Raw genomic sequence first — 19,435 nt, forward strand, 5'->3', positions numbered from 1 at the left:
TATATCCAATCAAAATCTGCCCTCTTTCAGTTTAAAGCCATTTCCCCTTGTCCTGTCACTACACGCCCTTGTCAAAAGTCCCTCTCCAGCTTTCCTGTAGGCCCCCTTTAAGTACTGGAAGGCTGCAATAAGATCACCCCGGAGCCTTCTCTTCTCCAGGCTGAACAGCCCCAACTCTCTCAGCCTGTCTTTCATAGCAGAGGTGTTCCAGCCCTTGGATCATCTTTGTGGCCCTCCTCTGTACTCGCTCCAGTATAGTTTGCATACTTCTTAAAAAATGCTAAGGCAGCAGCACATCTGACTAATGCTCTGTGTCTATTTCGTTTACTAACTTCTGCAATGGAATAGATTTATTCTGTTTCTTGGCAGTCTTTTTCCTTATATCTGAAAAAAATATCTGAGGGAATTATTTGTAATACACATCCAACTTAAGATCTGACCTCAAAAAATCACAGGGAAGATAACTGGTCTCAACTACACTATAAAACATAGAATCATAGAATCATAGAATGGTTAGGGTTGGAAGGGACCTTAAAGATCATCTAGTTCCAACCCCCCTGCCTTGGGCAGGGAAACCCTCCACTACACCAGGTTGCCCAAAGCCTCATCTAACCTGGCCTTGAACACTTCCAGGGATGGGGCAGCCACAACTTCTCTGGGCAACCTGTTCCACTGCCTCACCACCCTCAATGTAAAAAATTTCTTCCTTATATCTAATCTAAATCTCCCCTCCTTCAGTTTAAATCCATTGCCCCTTGTCCTGTCACTACACGCCCTTGTAAAAAGTCCCTCTCCAGCTTTCCTGTAGGCCCCCTTTAGGTACTGGAAGGCTGCTATAAGATCACCCCAGAGCCTTCTCTTCTCCAGGCTGAACAGCCCCAACTCTCTCAGCCTGTCTTCATAGCAGAGGTGCTCCAGCCCTCGAATCATCTTTGTGGCCCTCCTCTGGACTCGTTCCAGTAGTTCCATGTCCTTCTTATGTTGGGAACTCCAGAGCTGAACATAGTATTCTAGGCGGGGTCTCACGAGAGCCGAGTAGAGGGGCAGAATCCCTTCCCTCGACCTGCTGGCCACATTTCTTTTGATACAGCCCAGGATACGATTTGCTTTCTGGGCTGCCGATGCGCATTGCCGGCTCATGTTGAGCTTCTCATCCACCAGCACTCCCAAGTCCTTTTCCTCAGGGCTGCTCTCAATCCATTCTCCGCCCAGCCTGTACTTGTGCATGGGATTGCCCCGACCCACGTGCAGGACCTTGCGCTTGGCCTTGTTGAACTTCATGAGGTTCTCACAGGCCCACCTCTCCAGCCTGTCAAGGTCCCTCTGGATGGCATCCCTTCCCTCCAGCGTGTCCACCACACCACACAACTTGGTGTCATCTGCAAACTTGCTGAGGGTGCACTCGATCCCACTGTACATGTCGCCAACAAAGATGATAAATAGCACTGGCCCCAGTACTGACCCCTGAGGAACACCACTCGTCACAGGCCTCCACGTGGACATTGAACCGTTCACCACAACTCTTTGAGTGCAACCATCCAGCCAATTCCTTATCCACCGAGTGGTCCATCCATCAAAACCATGTCTTTCCAATTTAGAGACAAGGATGTCATGTGGGACAGTATCAAATGCTTTGGATAAGTCCAGGTAGACGATGTCAGTTGCTCTTCCCCTATCCCTCAATGCTGTAACCTCATCATAGAAGGCCACCAAATTAGTCAGGCAGGATCAGTAGATAACCAGAGACCCTGGAGTATAAACAGAGGAAAGGATGGGAATGTAAACTTCTTGTCTACCCTGCCTTTATCTTGTGATGGAGCAATACTGCAGGTTCCTACAATTTCATTTGTATTTAAGACGAGATTGGTGATTTGTTGGGTGGTTCTAAATTATTATGACTATAGTTGCCAAAACACTTATTGGTGATGTATCTGAAATGACAGCAGTTATTTTTGTGAGACAGCCAGAATGCTTCCATCTTGATTTATTATCCAAACATTTAAGATTCAGAGAAGACAGATCCAAACCAATCTGAATGCTCCTCAGTATTGCACTCAGAGGTTTATTTTGTATACCATGCACTTTTATAGCACTGAAGTTATCTGAAATGTGAACTGGTTTTTATCTCAGGTGAACTGTTTTTTTTCTCACTCGTTAACAGTCGCCTCTACTTTCCAATTGTAATACTAATGATCTGCATATCAAGCCATTTCCTAGTTTTCTTAGAGTTTGGAACATTCAGAACTGCAGAGAATGCCTTTTTTTTCTTTCTTTCTCTTTCTAAATTCAACAGGGTATGTTCATTTTTTAGTCACTTACAGATTCATGAGTTATAGGGAGAATTTGGACTAATTCTTTTAAAGCAGTGGCTCTTAATTTGCTCTGTCACTTGTGTAATAGCATAAGGAAGAAAGTACCAGAGACTGAGAATCTTGAGTCAGGTGAGGGAACAAAGTTACAGGAATACAAGAAAGAGAGATATTGTAAAATCAAGCTCTTTATCTTCTTATCCACTGTCAGAGGCTGATTTACAGCTGCATAACTCCATGTAACTCTGGGAAAAATAAACATTTTAAGAGAGAAAAAAAACTTTAACCTTAAGAAATTTTATTATACTGATTTTTTGCACTAGGAAAGACAAAATAAACATATATACTGAGTGAAATGGGTCATTTTCAAGCTAAATATCTTGACCCACATACATTGCTAGATTTTCCTTCACTGCCTCAGCATGTTACTTAGATACACTGCTCCCACAATGTTTATGGAGAAAGAAGCAAGGGGCAGGGAAGGGTCATGAAGTGCACCAGTGAAGAATACTTTATCAATTTCAAACAGTAAATCTCTACTACAGTGAGAAGATGGAAGGCATGCTTGAACAAGTATTCTTGTATTAGATATAAGATCTAAAGGGAAAATTATAATTTGCTTGTAAATACTGCCAGCTTATTTGCTTTTAGATAAGATATATCAACTTTTTCATAAACTTTCTATTTTTTAGTGTTGTACTTATTCTCATCATTATTAAAAAGATGTAATTTAAATCTATATATGTATTTCATACAGCTTAGAATGTCTATTTGCAGTCTACATTGAAAAAATAAGAAAATTAAGAGACAGCTACACTGTATCTCTAAATGTTACAACAGCTTTAAATTGCCTTTTCTTAGTGACATTAGAACATATGCAAGGAGGGAAGAAAGGGAAAACTAGCATGTTTCAGTGTTATTTTGTTCAACAAAAAGAGTTTGAATTTGCACAAAATCTGCTATTAAAGAATAAAATATTTTTCTCCTACAATATCAGAGCTATGAACTACATGTAACCCACACAGCAATTTCTGTGTGGACATACATCGTGATTTTGTTAATTATTTTCATCCCTACTAGCAGTGTAATATTTATGAATTGATATGATGTTATGGTAAATTTTTGGAGAAGATATGATCTTCATGTTTTTATATCAATAGAAGGTCAGGACTTTTTTTTCTTTTTTTTTTTTTTACTGTATCCCTCATACCATGTCATAAGAGGAAGTTCTCCCCTCCCTCTCTATGTGGAAGACCTCCATATATTTCTAGCCAAGTGCACTGGGTTTACATGATGGGGTAGCAGGGGAGAGGCTGTGGAAACTGCCCCTGTGTAAGTAGCTGTGAAAAGCTTTCCCAGGTCCAAAACCGGTCAGACGGGCCTCTGGCCAGGTGAGACCCTCCCCATCCCCTCAGGCCAGGGATGAATCAATCAGCGCCTCTGCGAATGCCCTATTTAAGATGGGGACAAAGGAACCCGAACAGGGCTGGACCTACACTGAAGAGAGGGGAGGCAGGGGCTGGCCCCCTGGACTACTGGGCGGGCAACTACCCGCACTGAACTGCCACTACTGAGGTTTGTCGGGCCTGGCACGGCTGCAGCAGAGAGGACTGAGACCTGAGAGAAACGGCTACGCAGACACCAAGGACAGTGAAGATGGAGTGGGAGGAGGTGTGCTGGAGCTGAGATCCACCTGCAGCCCGTGGAGAAGCTCATGCTGGAGCAGAGATGCTTGTGCCTGAAAGAGGTCATAGAGAATGGTCTCCGTGAGCTGCTGGAGACTGACGACAAGGCAGAGAGGCATCTGAAGCCCATGGAGAACCCCATGTTGGAGCGAGTGGCAAGTCCCTAAGAAGCTGAGACTTTCTGGTAAAAGCCCGCGCTGGAGCAATCCGATGGGTAAGGATTGCATCCTGTGGGAAGGACTCACATTGGAGAAGTCTGTGGACTATTTTCTCATGAGGAGGGGATCCTCTGGGCAGGGGAAAAGAGTGTGAGGAGTCCTCCTCCTCCTCCTTTAAGAAAGGAGCAGCAGAAACAACATGTGATGAACTGACCTGCAGCTCCCCCATTCCCTGTCCCCCTGCACCGCTGGGGAGGAGGTAGAGCCGGGAAGAAGGGAGGGATGAGGGGAAGGGGTTTTTGAGATCTAGCTTTGTTTTCTTGCTATCCTCTCTGACTGAACCGTATTGATTTGTCCCCAAGCCAAGTCTGTTTTGCCCGGGACCATGGTCGGTGGGTGCTCCCTCTGGTCGGTGGGTGCTCCCTCTGTTCTTGTCTCACCCTCAGGCCTTTTGTTATATTTTTCTCCTCTCCACTTCACTGAGGGGAGGAGTGAGCGAGCGGCTGAGTGGTGGCTTAGCTGCCAGCTGGGCTAAATCATGACACCAATGTTATAAAAGTATTGGTTATAGCTTCATAATTGCATGTAAATTGCAACTCACTCTTAAATGACATTATAAAAAAAAAAGAAGAATTTAAAAGTATGGTCTTGAAAAATCCATTTATTTTGAGATCACTAACATTGATAGCATTTATTGAAACTACCTGATATTGCATTGTTCTCCTCAAGGGAGGGATCAAGGTACTTTACTTTCTATTTCCATGTCTTAATGTGGATCTTAACCTTAACTGCTGATTTCCTGCATTTGGAGCATCCCTTATCCTTTATTCTGAAGTAATGCAGAATTTACAGCTTTGAATTTAGTGAAACATATTACTTCCCTGAAAATTTGGGAAACAAACTAATTGAATAATGGTAGCTTTATAGCAAGCATACCTGCCATGAAATGAAACATAATTTTAGCATAATGTTTTTCCCCATTTACTTCCTAAACATCGTTATTCTCTTTGAGTTATGGCCGATGATCAAAAACTCAATCAAATACAACTTTGATGTATTAGCATAATTTAGTATTAAATAATGTATGGAGCTCTTAAAAACACAGCAAAATTCTAATTTACTGAAAGAATGAAGCTTATTCAGAAACCTGAACTTTCTTATGGGGAAACGGCAGACTTCTATGGGAATATTAGAAAAAGTAGAGTACAAATTTCTCCTCCTGGTTTACATTGCCATAGCTATCCAGCTTTCATTCCACAAGAGTAACATCAAGTAAGGTTTGTGTGCTACGCAAAGCTGGAGTATGAATGCAACAGGTCTCTACACTGTAGGTCAAAGTGGAAAGTATTGCCTCTAGTCAGGAAGCAAACTTCTGAGCTCAGATTTTCTTTGGAAATTCATGATGTCCTGAAGGTTTCTATAACTTTCCTCTTCGCCCTCATTTATTCTTACACTTTTGTTAAGATCTGTGAAATGTTATTACATTCCTTTTCCTTGATTAGAATGCTTTAATGTTAGACAAATTATTTTAGTATTGTTAATTCTATACTTCAAATAATATTTTACACAGATACAAACCTTTTCCATATTTTAAATATAAACGTATCACAGAAACCAGAATTGTTTTTCTAGTCTATGACATTTCATTTTATAATGCACAATACATTATTAAAGTCCAAATGAAGATTTTTTTTTTAATAGAAGTTGCCTGCTTTTATACCTGCAGTATTACAAAGGCAGACCTAAATCAATGTTTCTTTAACAAAAAAGAAGAGAAAAAAAAAATATATATAGCCTTATGTGGCTTGTCCAGTCAATTTACTCCCTTAACTAAAAAAAGATACTTAAACTGTCACTAAAAACTAAAGTCATCATTCTCAGATGATCCTAGGCATCTAGCAAGGACAAGTTTTAACTTGTTCTGGCTGGTGTTGAGGTGTTCACGCTATGTAGATTTGAGACTGTGTCAGCCCTGCTATAGTTGAAGATGGAAGACATCATCATAGATAAAACAACGATGACACCATCAACTAGAGATCTGTTCATGGAAGAGCTGATGGGAAGTGGCGTTAGTACAATTCATCCTAGTTGTGCTTCATCTTTGTCGGTGACGTGGACAGTGGCATGGAGTGCACCCTCAGCAAGTTCGCCGATGACACCAAGCTGTGTGGTGCCGTCAACACGCTGGAAGGGAGGGATGCCATCCAGAGGGACCTCGACAGGCTGGAGAGGTGGGCCCGTGCCAACCTCATGAAGTTCAACCAGGCCAAGTGCAAGGTCCTACATCTGGGTCGTGGCAATCCCAGGCACAAATACAGACTGGGTGGTGAATGGATCGAGAGCAGCCCTGAGGAGAAGGACTTGGGAGTGCTGGTGGACGAGAAGCTCAATATGAGCCAGCAATGTGCTCTTGCGGCCCAGAAGGCCAACCGCGTCCTGGGCTGCATCAAGAGGAGCGTGGCCAGCAGGTCGAGAGAGGTGATTCTCCCCCTCTACTCTGCCCTCGTGAGACCTCACCTGGAGTACTGTGTGCAGTTCTGGAGCCCCCAACATAAGAAGGACATGGACCAGTTGGAGAGGGTCCAGAGGAGGGCCACGAAGATGATAAGAGGGCTGGAGCACCTTTCCTATGAGGACAGGCTGAAAGAGTTGGGGCTGTTCAGCCTGGAGAAGAGGAGGCTCCGGGGTGACCTTATAGCGGTCTTCCAGTACCTCAAGGGGGCCTACAAGAAAGATGGGGAGAGGCTGTTCAGGAGGGCCTGTTGTGATAGGACAAGGGGTAATGGTTTTAAAATAGAGGGAGGTAGATTCAGATTGGATATTAGGAAAAAATTTTTTACCATGAGAGTTGTAGAACACTGGAACAGGTTGCCCAGAGAGGTGGTGGATGCTCCATCCCTGGAGACGTTCAAGGCCAGGTTGGACGAGGCCCTGAGCAACCTGATCTAGTTGGAGATATCCCTGTTCCTTGCAGGGGGGTTGGACTAGATGACCTTTGAAGGTCCCTTCCAGCCCTAACCATTCTATGATTCTATGATTCTATGATTCATATTTTGAAGTTTGGTATATGTGTCCCTATTATCTCAGATTGGAGTATTTTCCTACTAGTTGTTCCTTGGAGATGCGTTTCTTCTAGAAAATACCTCATTCAAACTCAGGTCCTATAATGCAGCTGAGATATGAAACATGAAGCTCTCTGATCACTGAAGAATGAGGAAAAGGCAACCAGCTTCTGAAATTACCTCTAGGATAACATTCTCCTAGATTAGAAATTCCTACTCCAGCACTGAAGACCAACATTCTCATATGGGCAGTAGGGGTATCTATACTATTTTTCTACTTTGCATACCGATTAAAAAAGACTTTTTAAAAATGCTACAATTGCAGGCACATTTTAGCCGTATGAACTAATTTAGAACTAAATACATTCTAGGAAATATTATTTTTCTTCTTCATCTTGCAGCCAATTTCCTTCATTAGACTATCTATTTCCTTACTATTTCTTACACCTTCTTTTCATCGAGATATGACTGACAAACTCCTCTAAATTTAAATTCATTACATCTTCTATAAATCAAGACAATTCTGACTTTTCAGAAGTTACTTTAGCCACCAGCCTTTTCTCCCTGCTCCCTCCACACAGCCCTCTATAGATGTCTGTCACTGGTAAATTCTTTCCTTACTCAGTTTTATGGGCAGTTCTCTATTCTAAGTCAAGTCCACTATACTCATGTTTTGACATTTCAATTCCCATCCCCCTTTTATGTTACTTATTCTTTTTCACTTTATTATTTAGTTTCCAGATCTCAGTTCACTCAATAGGACTGCAACAATGAATGGCACAATGCCTTTCTTTTAGGAACATAACCCTTTAAATGGAACCTGGAATTCCCTATCCATTCAACTAACCATCCTGTACAGTGTGCATGGGGACAAGTTAGGCAGTTCAGAAAGTATTCAAATAAAAAAGCACAGAGCAGAAAACCCCCTAATTCAGCTGGTAGGGAAACACAAAATGGGACTGGATCTTAAGTCTTACACTTGTCTGAGCATAAGAGCATATTCAAGCCAGCATACAGTTCCTTTCTTCACTAAGAAGAGAAAGTCAAACTTTGTTTGACAATGCAGGGGATACACATTCAATTCTCACTCCTGCCATGAGAAATTCACTGGCTGTGATTTTTGTTTACCAGAAATCTTAAGCATTTCTTCAGCATCCTTAAAGTCAAGCATCATAAATCAAATTTCTAGAGACACTATTCTGAAGGCTGAAGGACTCACTCTGAATTTTATCTGATTCACAGAAGTATTAAGAGTAACACAAGGCTGTTCTCGGAACCATGCATAGAGAGAAACAACCATAAAACTGTTAATCTAACACCATTCTTTATGACCTCAATAAAGAAACACAGTTAATCACAGTGAATGGTTGTCTTCAATGAAAACAGCTAGTTATGAGTCTCAACTGCACACGGCTTATACGCACCAAAACTGGGTTATACAAATATCAAAGCTATAATAAAAACTTACAAGTGGTAAGGAACAGAAACAAAAAACATATTTTAAAAATTACTTACAAATATTTAACAGAAAATATGACTGACCGTAATAATCACACTCATATTCTCACAGCCTCTAAGTCTTCAAGACTAAGTGCTTTTCTGGATACTATTCTTTAACAAAAGACAAGTTATTTGGATCAATACAAGGGTAAATGAGTTAAATTTAATACATTGCAATATACAGAAAATCAGATTAGATGATCTAATTACTTCTCATCACTTCATAATTTAATGAACTACTAGAAACTAATAATAGGTTAAGCCATACTTCCCATCAGAGAATCTTAAAAATCCAATTTTAGAAAAATTGTGAAGAATCTGAATCTGAAGGTGTTCAGCCATCTCCAGGAAAGCAGGGCTCCATCACGAGTAATGGTTACTTGAGGAGACAAATGCCATCACTCTGAACGTCTATCCCTTCCTTCTGTCTTCTTCAGCTTTATCTACATGGTATGTTCATTTAACATCATGCTTGCAGTGCAACTTTCTTTAATCACTGTGCATCGAATAAAATCTAATCAATATAATTTTTACTTTTATTTCAAACCACTGTTTGACATGTCATGCAAGCTACAGGAGGCGGAAAAAGCCTCAAAGAGCTGAAATCGAAGAATTTAAAAAGATGTTATGTATAAGAAGCCAAAAGATAGGGATTAGAGAAAACATAGATGGTAAAAAAAAAAGAATCCTGTGTTCACAGGTTATATACAATGGCTATATTGCTTTTCTCAGATTCTAATCAAAGCCTAAATTTTTCAAATCAATTGTTGTCATCATGTCAGCTTTACATGATAAAACAACTGCATATATTTAAATTATTTTCATGTATCTGTGGAATAACCTGCATAAAAGATGTAGTTGCGTGACATACGGATGAGAATGAAGATGTGGTATTATAGGGTTTTTTGTTGTTAAACATGGGACTTAAATTCACACCCCTTATTCTATACCATTTGCGTCATGCTCAGATCATATATTTTCCAATTAATCACCACCACTGCTCCTGTCATATATATATATATATATGTGCAGATATCATCCTCTTAATCTATGGGATGTCACTCCAACATGTCCGTTGAGTTCATTTAATCCATGACTTCAAGGGTTCATTTGTCATAACATTCTTTTAGGTCAGGAGAGATGGTGTGCGGTGTTAGGTTGTTGCACGCTGCATCCGGAGCTCACGACTGGTGTATCTGGCACCATGCATGTCCGTGGGTTCAAGATGTCAATCTCAGGGAAGCTGCTGGACACCAGTTGCGGAAGCCCGTTCTAGCTCCATCATCTCTGCGCTTCGCTCGGTTTCATCAAACTCCATCCTTCGCTAATGTGGGTGATTCTTACTGTAATCCCACTGACATAGCATTCAGCAACAGTAGCAATGATGACACACAGTAACAGGGTTATTTAGCAACTAACATCATACAATTTAATTCACTGGCTATTCACCCCTAAAATCAAATCCCCTTGGGGTACACATTGGACTTCCTCATCCTTCTGCATCACCCACCAAGTGCACCCAGGTCCTTGGGCAAAAGCAAACCCACAGGTGGATTTGCCTTTGCCTGAGGCAGGACTAACCCAGACTGCCTTCCCCAGCATATTCTTCATGCGCACTACGGGTACTTTATCCCCTTCTACAGTACGTGGGAGTTCTGATTGGGCAGGGCCAGGTCAATTGGCAGATCCTCTAGTGTTAACTAGCCAGGTGGCCTTTGCTAAATGAGTGTCCCAATGTTTGAAAGTTCCACCACCCATTGCACTCAGTGCAGTTTTTAGCAGTCTGTTGTAGCCTTCAATTTTCCCAGAAGCTGGTGCATGATAGGGGATGTGATACACCCACTCAATGCCATGTTCTTTGGTCCAAGTGTCTATGAGGTTGTTGCGGAAATGAGTCCCATTGTCTGACTCGACTCTTTCTGGGGTGCCATTTCTTGAGAAACATGTCATAGGACCTGTTTCTCAAGGCCCAGGATAGTGTTCTGGGCAGTGGCATGGGGCACAGGATATGTTTCCAGCCATCCAGTCATTGCTTTCACCATTGTGAGCACATGGCGCTTGCCTTGGCGAGTTTGTGGGAGTGTGATATAATCAGTCTGCCAGGCTTCCCCATACTTATATTTTGACCATTGGCTGCCATACCAGAAAGGTTTTAACCGCTTGGCTTGCTTGATGGCAGCTCATGTCTCACACTCATGGATAACCTGTGCAATAGTGTCCATGGTGTCATGGGTTAGGCCACTCCGACAACCAAACCCTACACAGTCGCTCACTCACCCTCCCCCAGCCCCAGGGATGAGGGAGAGAATTAAAAGATAAACGGGAAACCCCGTGGGTTGAGATAAGAACAATTTAATACAGATGATTTAATACACAGTGTAGATGCTCACCACCCCCTCTTATGCGAAGCCCGTCTCGTCCCGAAGCTGCAATCCCGGACGAACGCGAGGCCCCGAAATAGAGAGGGGGAGAGAGAGATAGTACTCCGAGAGTGGGAGTACTGGGAGAGAGAGGAAAAAAAAGGCAATAGAGCAAAAGCGCAAAAGCGCAAAAGAGCAGAAGCCGCGAAAGAGCAAAAGCGCAAAAGCCCTTCTTTCCGGCTGTCTCTCACTTTTATACTGGGCATGACGCTGCATGATATGGAATGCTAATTGGCCAGTTTGGCCCTCAATCTTAAGTTCCACCACAAATCACAAGGGGAATCATGGCCCCCTTGTCCTGGCTATGCTCCCCCCTTATCCTGCCGTGCTTCTGCACTCCGGCCAGAACACGGCACACTGAAAAGTCCTTGGAGTTTCACTTCCAACCACAAACATCAGCTTGCTATCAACGTTCTTCTCAGAGCGAGCCTCTGAGTAAAACCAAAACACGGAGCTCTTCTAGCTGCTAAAAAGAAGAGCTAACTCTGTCCCAGCTAAAACCAGGACACATGGTTAGGTCCACGAGCCCATCTGTATGTGGCATCCCTTCCTTGATGGCCTGAGGTATAATGAGCCCAATGAGCTAAAAGTTTTTCACCTTGATGCTGCCAGTCCAGATCCACCTGAGCAACTTCAATCTTAGCAGCCTGATCCACCTGTTGGTTGTTTCGGTGTTCTTCAGTTGCCTGACTCTTGGGTACGTGAGTGTCTACGTGACGTACCTTCACAACTAGGTTTTCTACCCATGCAGCAATATTTTTCCACAACGGCGCAGCCCAGACGGGTTTGCCTCTGCGTTGCCAGTTGCTCTGCTTCCACTGCTGTAGCCATCCCCACAGGGCATTTGCCACCATCCATGAGTCAGTATAAAGATAGCGTGCTGGCCACTTTTCTCCCTCAGCAATATCTAAGGCCAGTTGGATGGCTTTCACCTCTGCAAACTGACTCGATTCACCTTCTCCTTCTGCAACTCGGCACGTAGGACTCCACACAGCAGCTTTCCACCTTTGATGTTTTCCTACAATGCAGCAGGACCTATCCGTGAACAGGGCATGTCGCTTTTCACTCTCTGATAGTTCATTATACAGTGGGGCCTCTTCAACACATGGCACCTCCTCCTCTGGTGACACTCCAAAATATTTGCCTTCTGGCCAGTTTGTGATCACTTCCAAAATTCCTGGGCGACCGGGGTTTCCTATCCGAGCCCTTTGTGTGATCAGTGCGACCCACTTACTCCATGTAGCATCAGTTGCGTGATGTGTAGACGGGACACTCCCTTTGAACATCCAGCCCAGCGCCAGCAATCGGGGTGCCAGGAGGAGCTGTGCTTCCGTACCAACCACTACTGAAGCAGCTCAGACTCCTTCATGTGCTGCCAATATCTCCTTTTCAGTTGGAGTATAGTTGGCTTCGGATCCTCTGTATCCCCAACTCCAAAACCTGAGGGGTCGACCTTGAGTCTCCTCTGGTGCTTTCTGCCAGAGGCTCCAGGTAGGACCATTCTCCCCGGCTGCATTTTATTCCTAAGAACTGGATCTCCTATGATTCTATCTTTGTTTTCACTCACCATGCAAAATAATAGAAATTATTCTTAAACATACTGCAAGGAAATCAGATTAAATCCTCTAAAATCAAAGGCATTGTAAGAGTGTTCTCATATCACTACCATATTATAGAGTTGCATATTCAAAATATGAAGGTGTAATTAACGAATTGACTGCTGCATGACCACTGCTGCTATTATTAGCTATGCTGCAGAAAACATTTTAATTCCATTTTCAGCTCCAGATACCTATGAGTTAACTACACAAAAACTCATTGAGCTTCTGTATTTGAAGGACTGTATCTAAAATAATGAAAATTCTCCTTTAAAGACATTATTTAGCTTTCAGCAAAAATATGTTTTTCATTTTAGTTTGTTACAGTGTACTCTTAAGACACATATAATCACTAGAAGATAATGAGAAGGAAATTATAGTGGCAGTTCATAAGATTTTTTTAAAAATAATTTTGGTGTAATCATTGAGTTATAGTTTTTAATTAGAATCAAAGTTTACATAGTAGGAGTTACAATTAATATTGTTTAGTTGATAAGTATGAGACTGTAAGAGGATTCCAATATGTTCAAAAAAGTAAGAGAGTTTTGAATCAGTAGCAGTCTACAGACATAGAATCATAGAATCATAGAATGGTTAGGGTTGGAAGGGACCTCAAAGATCATCTAGTTCCAACCCCCCTGCCATGGGCAGGGAAACCCTCCACTACACCAGCTTGCCCAAAGCCTCATCCAACCTGGCCTTGAACACTTCCAGGGATGGGGCAGCCACAGCTTCTCTGGGCAACCTGTTCCACTGCCTCACCACCCTCAGAGTGAAAAATTTCTTCCTTAGATCTAATCTAAATCTGCCCTCTTTCAGTTTAAATCCATTTCCCCTTGTCCTATCACTACACGCCCTTGTAAAAAGTCCCTCTCCAGCTTTCTTGTAGCCCCTTTAAGTACTGGAAGGCTGCTAGAAGGTGTCCCCGGAGCTTTCTCTTCTCCAGGCTGAACAGCCCCAACTCTCTCAGCCTGTCTTCATAGCAGAGGTGCTCCAGCCCTCGGATCATCTCCGTGGCCTCCTCTGGACCCGCTCCAGTAGCTCCATGTCCTTCTTGTGTTGGGGACTCCAGAGCTGAACGCAGTATTCCGGGGGGGGGTCTCATGAGAGCAGAGTAGAGGGGCAGAATCACCTCCCTCGACCTGCTGGCCACACTTCTTTGGATGCAGCCCAGGACACGGTTGGCTTTCTGGGCTGCAAGCGCAAACATGCTGCTATAACTTCATAACAGCATGGTAGACTGCTTTATTGAGCCAATGATTACAAATATCCACTTTAACCTGTTGTTTTGGGTTTTTTTACTGGTAGGTGTCCCACTGGCCTGAGGCTAGTGGCTGTGAATGTACTGCAGCTTGTGGTTTACACCAGACTGTAGAAAATGAGAACACCAGCTGACTGCACATCATTAAGCTGATTGTGGCCTGAGAACTTGAACTATGATACAGATATGTGATAAATATGCAAAATGTCTTAGAAATTTGATTTTCTGACATATTTTTTCTACTTTTTTTCTCCTCAACAGATATGATATCTGCACTTATAAAAACAAGCCTTGTGGAACTCTGGGTAAGATTATAAAGAGAAATTTCAGCTTGTATTCGCTGTTTGTTTCCTTGCTTTATCCTTGGCTATTAATTTATTGTCTGATTACATCTTTTAAAGTTTATGTTTTCAAAATTTTGCAGAATTTTTAAATAAAAAAGGGTAACCTAGACGGATTTATGTTTTTATAGATTGCTAGAAGTTTGAATTAAGTGAGCCGCTGATAGGCCTTTCTTCTCTGGCAGCTGTAATGCTGATAAAATCCAGCAGATGACTCTTACTTACCAAGCAATAATTAGAAGAGACTTACTGTTTATTTCTATTTAACCTGTCTCCATGATCAATTTAAATACAAATAAAAGACCTTAGGAAAGTTTAAACAAAAAAAAACACAACAACAAAAACACCTACCAAAACCCATGAACCTCCCAAAAACACCCTACAAAAGAAACAGGCTTTGAGATTTACACTGTTGATCTGTTGGACACAAGGAGCATAACTTCAGATTGTTACTTTCACAGACTTAGAGAAAAATAACACAGGGATACAACTTACAGTAATATTGAACTCCTTAAAGGAGTGCTTTGACAATGGAGAAACGCAAGCAATCTTAAGTGCAGGATGGAGAACTATAATTCTCTCCATATCTAAATTTGTCACTAAAAGTTATTTGCTATACTATAGTTGTTACCTTTACTAGTGCTTTAATATAGAACCATAGAATCATAGAATGGTTTGGGTTGGAAGGGACCTCAAAGATCATCTAGTTCCAACCCCCCTGCCATGGGCAGGGACACCTTCCACTAGATCAGGTTGCTCAAAGTCTCATCCAACCTGGCCTTGAACACTGCCAGGGATGGGACATCCACAACTTCTCTGGGCAATCTGTTCCAGTGCCTCACCACCCTCAATGTAAAAAATTTCTTCCTTATATCTAATCAAAATCTCCCCTCTTTCAGCTTAAATCCATTGCCCCTTGTCCTATCACTACACGCCCTTGTAAAAAGTCCCTCTCCAGCTTTCCTGTAGGCCCCCTTTAGGTACCAGAAGGCTGCTATTAGATCACCCCGGAGCCTTCTCTTCTCCAGGCTGAACAGCCCCAACTCTCTCAGCCTGTCTTCATAGCAGAGGTGCTCCAGCCCTTGGATCATTTTTGTGGCCCTCCCCTGGACCCACTCCAACAGCTCTTGGGGACTCCAGAGCTGAATGCAGTATTTCAGGTGGGATCTCACAAGAGCAGAGTAGAGGGGCAGAATCACCTCCCTCGACCTGCTGGCCACGCTGCTTTTGATGCAGTCTAGGATACGGTTGCCTTTCTGGGCTGCAAGTGCACATTGCCGGCTCATGTTGAGCTTCTCATCAATCAGTATCCCCAGGTCTTTCTCCTCTGGGCTGCTCTCAATCTCTTCATCATCCAGCCTCTATTGATATCGGGTATTGTCCTGACCCATGTGCAGGACCTTGCATTTGGCCTTGTTTGAACAACATGAGGTTTACATGGGCCCACTTCTGGAGCTTGTCCAGGTCCCTCTGGATGGGACCTCGTCCCTCAGTCATGTCAACCGCACCACTCAGCTTGATGTCATCTGGAAACTTGCTGAGGGTGCACTCAATCCCGCTATGTCATTAAGATGTTAAACAGTACTGGTCCCAATATGGACCCCTGAGGGACAATGTCGCAGCCGTCTCGGGGACGGAGAGAAGAACGACACAGAATTCAGGTGCAGGAGAAAGAGCCAACGCCAACAGCAGGAGCAGCAGCAGCAGTAGCAGCAGCGGCAGCAGCAGCATCAGCCGTTTATTAATTACAAATCCGTATATATATATAATATGGTTCACAAGGATGGCCAAGGCAATTGGTCGCTTGACCATCCACCTCCCAGAGTGATTGGCTAAATGCTACAACACCCATTTCAAAACAACTTTCCCAGTGTGCCATAAACAAGACTGCATAACAAGCTACAGGTGCAAGATAAAGTCTTAGTTTACAAAAACCTCAAACTGTTTCTCAGCTAGCCTGCATGGGAAAAGGAACTTTCACAGGACGCTGCAGTAGCTGGAAAATTTCTGCTTCTAGCCTTTTTGTATCCACAGGACAACACTTGTCACTGATCTCCATCCGGACATTGAGCCACTGACCACAACCCTCTGGATGCGACAATCCAACCAGTTCCTCGTTCACCGAACAGTCCATCCATCAAATCCATATCTCTCCAATTTAGAAAGAAGAACATTGTGAGGGACCGTGTCCAAAGGACTTACAGAAGTCCAGATAGATGACATCCGTAGCTCTTCCCTTTTCCACTGATGTAGTCACTCCATCAGAGAAGGCCACTAGGTTGGTCAGGCAAGACTTGCCCTTGGTGAAGCCATGCTGGCTGTGTCGAATCACCTCCCTGTCCTCCATGTGCCTTAGCATAGCTTCTAGGAGGATTTGTTCCATGATCTTCCCAGGCACAGAGGTGAAGCTGACAGGCCAGTAGTTCCCAGGGTCCTCCTTTCTACCCTTTTTAAAAATGGGTGCAATGTTTCCCTCTTTCCAGTCACCAGGGTCTTCGCCTGACTGCCATGACTTTTCAAATATCATGGAGAGTGGCTTGACAACTACATCAGCCAATTCCCTCAGGACTCTGGGATGCATCTCGTGAGGTCCCATAGATTTATGTATGTTCAGGTTCCTCAGGTGATCTCGCACCTGATCTTCTCTTACACTGGGAGGGAGGTATGGGAAGAGAGATTGCCTCTTACTCAAGAGGTATGGGAAGAGAGATTGCCAGTGAAGACTGAGGCAAAAAAGTTGAGTACTTCAGCCTTCTCCTCACCTGTTGTTACCAATTTGCCAATTGTGTTCGTCAGTGGAGGACACGCTTTCTTTGACCTTCCTTTTTTGGCTGACATACCTGTAGAAGCCCTTCTTATTTTTCTTTGCGTCCCTTTCCAAGTTCAGCTCCAGTTGTGCCTTGGTCTTCCTGATCCCATCCCTACACAATCGGGCAGCATCTCTATACTCTTCCCAGGATATCTGTCCCTGCTTCCACTGCCTGTGCATTTCCTTCTTGCCCTTTAGTTTGACCAGCAGGTCTCAACTCAGTCATGCCAGTCTCTTGCCTTCCTTTCCTGATTTCTTATACCTGGGGATCGAGAGCTCTTGTGCTCTATGGAATGCGTCCTTAATGATCTGCCAGCTCTGTTCTGCTCCCTTGTCCTTGAGGGCGGTTTCCCAGAGGGTCTCATTGACTAATTCCTTGAACAGCTGGAAGTTTGCTTTCCTAAAATTTGGGGTCCTGACTTTACTCTTCACCTGTCCCATATCCCTCAGGACTGTGAACTTCACCAGTGCATGATCACTGTAGCCCAGGCTGCCTCCAATCTTGACGTCTCTGATTAGCTCACTTGCATTGGTGACCAACAGGTCCAGTATCTCCTCTGGTAGGGCTGTCTATTACCTGGCTTAAGAAGATATCCTCAATGCACTCCAGGAGTCTCCTGGATTGCCTACAGCTCACCGTGCTACTTTTCCAGCAGAAGTCGGAGTGGTTTAAGTTCCCCAGCAGGACGAGAGCCTGTGAGCGTGATGCCTCCTGTAGCTGGAGTAAGAAGGCTTTGTCAATAGGCTCCCCTTGATCAGTTAACCTGTAGTAAACACCAACCACAAGGTTCCCTTTGTTGCCTCAGTCTCTAATTGAGACTCTGTGTGAAGAGACAGCTCTTCACAGTCTATCCATTTCTTGATGTAGAGGGCAACCTCTCTGCCATTCCTTCCTCCCCTGTCCCTTCTGAAAAAATGTGGTGAACTTTTCAGGGGAACATGACAGTTGTTATGTAAGTATTGCCATGTTGTCTTCAGAACGTCCTACTCAATTAGAATAGCATAGTTTAGGCAGGTGAACTGTAATTATTGTATTTTCTACAGTTTGCAAACTGCAAAGAATTTACAGATTTCTCTTTATGGATAGTCGTTTTCTTCAGATGTTTCGTCCTGTCCTCAGTGGGCGTGTCTACACCAGTGATTTGATTTAGAGCAGTAGTACAGTTTTGATGCAAATTCTACAGACACATATTGTCACCTTTTGCCGATGTCAGTTTGTTTATCAGAGTAGCTTTGATATGTTTAAACTAGATTTGTTTTGGAGAAAATTAAGAACACATACTCCCCAAATGCTCCATATGTGCCTATGGGAGACATTAAGGTCTAAATCACTACATGGGCTGTGTTCTCATGATATCCTGTAATATTTTTTCCTTTTGAAAGCTTGGAACCACATATGTAGTGAACATTTGGCCTATGGGATTAAACTAGTCCAAAGTAGAATGTCCAACTCACACACAAAGATATGTGAGGAGCCTCAGTATCAGTGCTTCACTCTGCTGATCAACTGCTATGGCGCCAAATTACTTGCTAATGTGGACAGCTGGGGAGCATTTGTCATCTTATTACTTGCTTCTGTTAGCCTAAACAGAATAATTTGAAGTAGCACTTTTTCCAGTCATTGTTTTGTTATAGTGTAGTTAACTGAGCAGGTAATTTCCTTAAAGAAAGGATTACTGCTTTTTTTTTTAGATAAGAAACCCTAGGGAGGGATACATTAAATAAATCTGATGTTTAGAACTTTTTCTAGTGGCAGCAAATTATGTCTGCAGTATGCTGTGTGATACTCTGTTGCTGAAGAATGTATAAGGAAGAGCTTTCTCTAAAGAAAGTTTTTAAAAGCACTTGTAATATAGTAAAGTTTTAATTCCAGAAGATGATGGATGATAAATGGAAAATACTTCAATGGCTAAATGAATGTTTGTTATTAACATGTCTCCTCTGTCTTCATTGATGCATTCAGTTTTGCTTTTTAATTTTTTTTAATGTACCATGTGGGGCTTTTTGTAGCTAAAAAAGTTGCTTGTATGTTTTTCTGAACCCACTAAAGTTAAACATTTCTTTAGAAAAATAATATGGATACATTTTGCTTTCTTCAGGCTCAAGAATATTAAAATAGAAATGCTTTCTTGAATTCCCTCTCTTTGCTCAAGTTACTAGGTGGTCCCAAGTTACCAGAAGTAAAATTTATAAGTCTAACCCCATGTCTAGACATTTTCCAGCACTGACTGCAGTTCAAAAAAATATTAATGTCTAGCTGGCAAAGTGAAATTCCCCCAGTGATTTTTGCAA

At 42.8% G+C, this 19,435-nt stretch overlaps 1 protein-coding gene across 1 annotated transcript in view; it reads left to right on the forward strand.

The window, feature by feature from the left end:
* Nucleotides 1–19,435, forward strand: part of LOC104382631 (A disintegrin and metalloproteinase with thrombospondin motifs 6-like) — a 318,804-nt gene that overhangs the window by 142,480 nt on the left and 156,889 nt on the right. Inside the window, exons 7-8 of the mRNA XM_086630121.1 lie at nt 14,255–14,298; nt 14,502–14,521. Coding sequence (XP_086486247.1) covers nt 14,255–14,298; nt 14,502–14,521 — 64 coding nt within the window. The remainder of the gene's footprint in view (nt 1–14,254; nt 14,299–14,501; nt 14,522–19,435) is intronic.

Source organism: Tauraco erythrolophus, chromosome W (assembly GCF_009769465.1).
Source record: "Tauraco erythrolophus isolate bTauEry1 chromosome W, bTauEry1.pri, whole genome shotgun sequence".
Lineage (NCBI taxonomy): Eukaryota > Metazoa > Chordata > Aves > Musophagiformes > Musophagidae > Tauraco > Tauraco erythrolophus.